Genomic DNA, 5,219 nt, shown 5'->3' on the forward strand with positions numbered 1-5,219 from the left:
ACCCACTTCACATGTTGTAATTACGTATTATTTTTTCTTGTTAATAAAGTGATAGTGACAATGCAAACCTATAACTCAAATTTAAAATCATGTCAATTTCATTATGAAAGATACGTGACAATGTCATAGCAAGAAAAGAATGGAGAGAGGGACACAAATCACTCTTTAGATAATGTAATATGGTTTATAAAGATAAAGATTTATTCTAGTAACTCAAGAATTGTGTAAAACAGAAGGTGGTCGTATCATCATTTAAAAAAAATTCTATAAATTACCTTCTATAGAGGCATCTCATTAAATATTATTTAACTTTTTGGGAGGGTAAAACATCTACTTATATCATTTACAACCATTTTAAACAAAAAGGAGTTGTCATTGCTCAATTACAATTTTAAAGGTTTGTTCCTAATAACATCACATTACATAAAAACCTAACAACATAACTGCTAATAAAGCCATACTACCAACCAAAACACAAGACATCCCACAAGCCTCCAACTTGTCATTTTTCTTTTGATTCAGACAAGCACCACGAACTTGATCATTAAGAAAGTGTTTCTCAGCATCTTCTAAGGTCTTAAATGACTTATAACATGCTCCGGGATAATGATCGACATACCTATGACACTCTTCCCAAGTAGAGTATATTCCAGGCTTACGTCCAATAAACACGACATAGTATTTAGTCATCCAAATATACCTGCACAATAATGTTCAAAATTTAAGCCATCAAAATATACATAAACATAGTAATAAGCTCATGTTTGCAAAACGCGTGCAAGTGATTCTTCATACTATAACAAAATGATGGACCATCATAATCCAATTGATTGTTTAAACATCTTTATAATTTTACAAAAAATAAAATCATATGCCTAAGTGATTATTTAGACATGTTCATTGACCAAAAAACATATAAATTTGTTAAACATGTTCATTGACTGAAAAGAAATAGATGTTCAGCCATTTATAAATTTTTAAATATTTGATCCTATGGACAATTGAATACAATGAATAAATAAAATGTTAGAAAGATCTTGTTGACATTGAATTCATAAAAAATAACTATTTTATCATAATGATTCATATGGACACCTCAAGTAAAATAAAAAGATCATTATTTCTCAAAAATATCTCTTTCTACATTTCATCCTATGGACACTTGAATATAATTATTCTGATATAATGTCAAAATGATCTTTTTAACATTAAATCAGAATGTCTTCTATATAATGTTAGAATGATCCTTTTGACATTATATTAGAATGTCTTTTATACAATGTCAGAAGGATCCTCTTTACACTATATCATAATGTAATATGATTGTACAAAAATATTCATAACTATTTTTCGAGTAGAAGCCAACCTCAATTATGAAGTAGGAGGGTACACACATCTCCTACGATTGTGGCCACGACGTCCACAATTACCACATCGATAATATAAATGTTTCTCAGACTGACTTTTGAATCTATTTTTCTTTGGCCTACCGGGCTGCATTACAACATCTGGAGGGGATACGATCACATCATCACATCTAACAATCCATTGACTTTCATCAACCGTGGGATTGATAGAATCCTTATATGTTTCTCGGTATCGATCAACTGTGAACCAATCCTCTGAGAAATCATACGGTGACATTTTACTATGCTTGATGGCAGAAATGACATGAAGGCATGGAAGACCAAGCTGGTCATAACGACGACATGTGCAACTCAGCTTTCCAAGATCGACAACATATCTATTTTTAAGTACACCAACCTCGTAAATATGCGTTCCAGTTTGACGAACATCCACATAATTTGATGGAATATCAAATCTCTTAATTTCACGCAGAGCAAAAGGAGTCAACTGATCTTTGAATAGTTTGCATTCTTCAGACCGCTCAAAGAAATAATTAGACAACTTAGTATGTGTTGCATGAACAAGAGCTGTAATCGGGAATTCCCTTTCTAACTTTAGAACCTTGTTCATACATTCAGATATGTTCGTCGTCATCATGCGATATCGTTTGGCAGGAAAGTAAGCTCTAGTCCATTTTTTCTGATCGATGGCACTTAACCATTTGTAATATTTGGGTTGAGTGTCGCGCAACTCAAGCATCTCACGTTCAAATGCTGGAATGCTATATATCTTTCCCATCATCCAGATCTTCTGTTTGGCAACGTTGTCCTTGAACTCACGTACGAAGTTATCACATAGGTGTCTTAAACAAAACCCATGGATGACGTTGGGAAATACAAGAGGGACATTCTCCAGAATGCCTGGGTGACGATCAGATATCAATACGAACCGACTTTCAATTCCAATAACTTTATCTCTGAGGATTCGAAAAAACCATGACCAAGAATCAGTATTTTCACTCTCGACGACCGCAAAGACTATTGGGAAGACCTTGTTATTACCATCTAAGCTAGTTGCAACTAAGAGTTGGCCACGGTATTTACCTTTTAGGTGGGCTGCATCAACTGATATAATACCTCTTATGTTATTTTTGTAACTCTTAATACAAGCACCAAAACTCCAAAAAAATCTCGCAAACCTATCTTCCTCTCTACATACAAGTACAGTGACAGCATCAGGATCAACACACATTAACTCTGCACAATATGATGGTAATATATGATATGACTCGTCCCATGAACCAACCAATTCCGATATAGCAAACTCTTTTGTCCTCCATGCCTTACGATACGAAATTGTAGCACCAAAGTGTTTTTGAATATACGTGATAATTTGGCCAGGTGTCATATTGAGATGTTCCTTCAAAGTCGCCTTCACTCAAACTACAATCCAACGACTACTGGCTTGCCTATGGTCACGACCACGTGTTGGTAATGCACATGTATAATTGGAGATTAACTTCTTTATTTCAAAAGTTGGAACCCTGCGGAGTTTAGTAGCATGAATGCGCCAAGGACAACTTTGGCTAGCACACTTGGCTGAGATAGCTGTGTGACAAGTCCTTATGGGTTCAATTTGGAAGTTTGACAACATGGCACACTCTTTCAAAACTACTTGAAACAAATTTTTTGAACCATACGTATTTCCAATTTTTAATTCCATCCTTCCTCTAGAACGATTTTCAAGAGAAAACTCAATAAATTCCTCCTCAAAATATGGGCTATCGTATCCTTCATCATAAGCTTTTTCCCACATATTATCAGATTCAACACCATCAGATCCTTTATTAGAATCTAATCCCATGTCTACGTTGCAACAAAATGCCTCTCTTGCGTCAGAAATACTGCATGAACTATTTTCCGAGACTTTCTTTTCGGATGAATTACGCGACTCAAAGAATTCACTTTTTTCTCTACGAGAGCAAACACCCTCATCCATATCAAAATCCCCACCATCAAACAGACAATTCATTGTAGAAGGAAAATTGTACCTAAACATAAATGTGCCAAATTTAGAAAAATTTCTAAGAGGATTAATTGAAGAAAATAATACGAGTAGACATACATAGGGGTTAAACATCCTGAAATATCGACGCATACGTCTGGATTGGAGGGATCTGAATCTGGAACATTTCGATGCGCAGGTGGATAAATTGAACTCCCAACTTTACTGTAGACAAAACAATATGAATAAAAAATTCATGGAAAATTTATATATGCATTTTTAAGGTTCGAATCGCCCTAGCGTATGCCTAGTTTTATATACTAACCTAATAGGTGATGAATCTGGAATTCGTCCAGTATCATTGCATCCCTTGGTTGGATTTGTTGAAATATGATCATCTTCAACATTCCTTTGTAAATGGGATTGAAAGAATAATTAGAGATGAATCGCATCAATATAACTTAGACTGCAACAAGTTCTTAATTTAAAATAAAATTAAAGAAATAACAAACCTAGTTGCACATCTTTCTATTTTCAACAACTTCGAAGGGACCACAATCGGCTCTAACATTTTTTCCCTTCTGCATGTGTAAAATCGTAAATCATTCGTATCAACCACAAATAAAATACAACAACTAAATTTTTTCCTATAATAGATACGAGTTCATGATGTCTCATACCTATTTTCAAACATATTCTGTGTATGCATAAGGTTAGTATTATTTTCCATTTCAACAAGCCGTCTAGATTTCGTGATGAAAATGTATATGGTTTGGGAATCTTTCGGTACTCCAAAGAACATCTCTTTAACGTCTGCATCATTTTCTATATCTATCTCGACGAATGGAGGGCTAATTCTATACAAGTATTTTAACTTCAAATTTATCTCATCTCGACTACATGCGGTGACTTCATACATCATGTCGGTAAATATTTTAAATGAAATATCACGTCCAACATACTTATTCTTGCATTTACCACTATACTTAAACCCGCCAAATGGGTCTACGATCTCTCCATTATAAAAGCATATTAACGAAATCTTCCTTTTATCCATTAATTAGATTCTCCCTGCATATGATATTTTTATACTAAAAGTGAGATTATTTGTGATCAAATGGGAAATCTATAAAAATATATGCAAAAAATGGTACACATTCTATCATACTTTTAAGACACAATACATCAAACACATTAAATGCAACACGATAATCAAGTTCTAAGACACTAACAATTGTAGTTCTAACTCATGAGAAAAATATCATCTTACAATATAAAATTCTACTAAATTTCAATAAAACTAAATAATGAAAAAAATATCATTACATTTCTTTAAACATTAAAAATCTAATAGATCATAACTATTTTACTCAATGTCAAAAGGCTCATTTTGACATTAAATCAGAACTATTTTAATTAATGTCAGAAGGAGCCTTCTGACATTAGATCGGAACTATTTTAATCAATGTCAGAAGGAGCCTTCTGACATTGGATCAGAACTATTTTATTCAATGTCAAAAAGCTCCTTTTGACATTAGATCAGTACTATTTTAATAAATGTCAGAAGGAGCCTTCTGACATTAGATCAGAACTATTTTAATAAATGTCAGAAGGAGCCTTCTGACATTAGATCAGAACTATTTTAGTCAATGTCAGAAGGCTTCTTCTGACATTAGATCACAACTATTTTAATCAATGTCGTAAGGCTAGTATAAATGGAAAAATTGACATTTCATAAATATAAATGCATTGAAGAAAAATTTAGCAACACCTTTTATTGGTTACATGCTGAAAATTTGAGGTTGAATAGACCTTACATGTTAGGTGTACATTAGAAGACACCATTCAAAGGTTTTTCATTATCTTCC

General features: G+C 33.3%; 1 protein-coding gene across 1 annotated transcript; it reads right to left on the reverse strand.

The window, feature by feature from the left end:
• Positions 1-414: 414 nt before the first annotated feature.
• Positions 415-2,754, reverse strand: LOC147380518 (uncharacterized). Its single transcript, XM_086431599.1, has 2 exons — positions 1,460-2,754; positions 415-700 (listed from the first exon to the last, which is right to left on the reverse strand). The coding sequence occupies exons 1-2, from the start codon at positions 2,752-2,754 to the stop codon at positions 415-417; spliced, it is 1,581 nt and encodes a 526-aa protein (XP_086287725.1).
• Positions 2,755-5,219: the final 2,465 nt, after the last annotated feature.

This window comes from Akebia trifoliata, unplaced genomic scaffold (genome assembly GCF_017979445.1).
Source record: "Akebia trifoliata isolate Shusen 1 unplaced genomic scaffold, ASM1797944v1 Contig01337, whole genome shotgun sequence".
NCBI classification, from domain to species: domain Eukaryota; kingdom Viridiplantae; phylum Streptophyta; class Magnoliopsida; order Ranunculales; family Lardizabalaceae; genus Akebia; species Akebia trifoliata.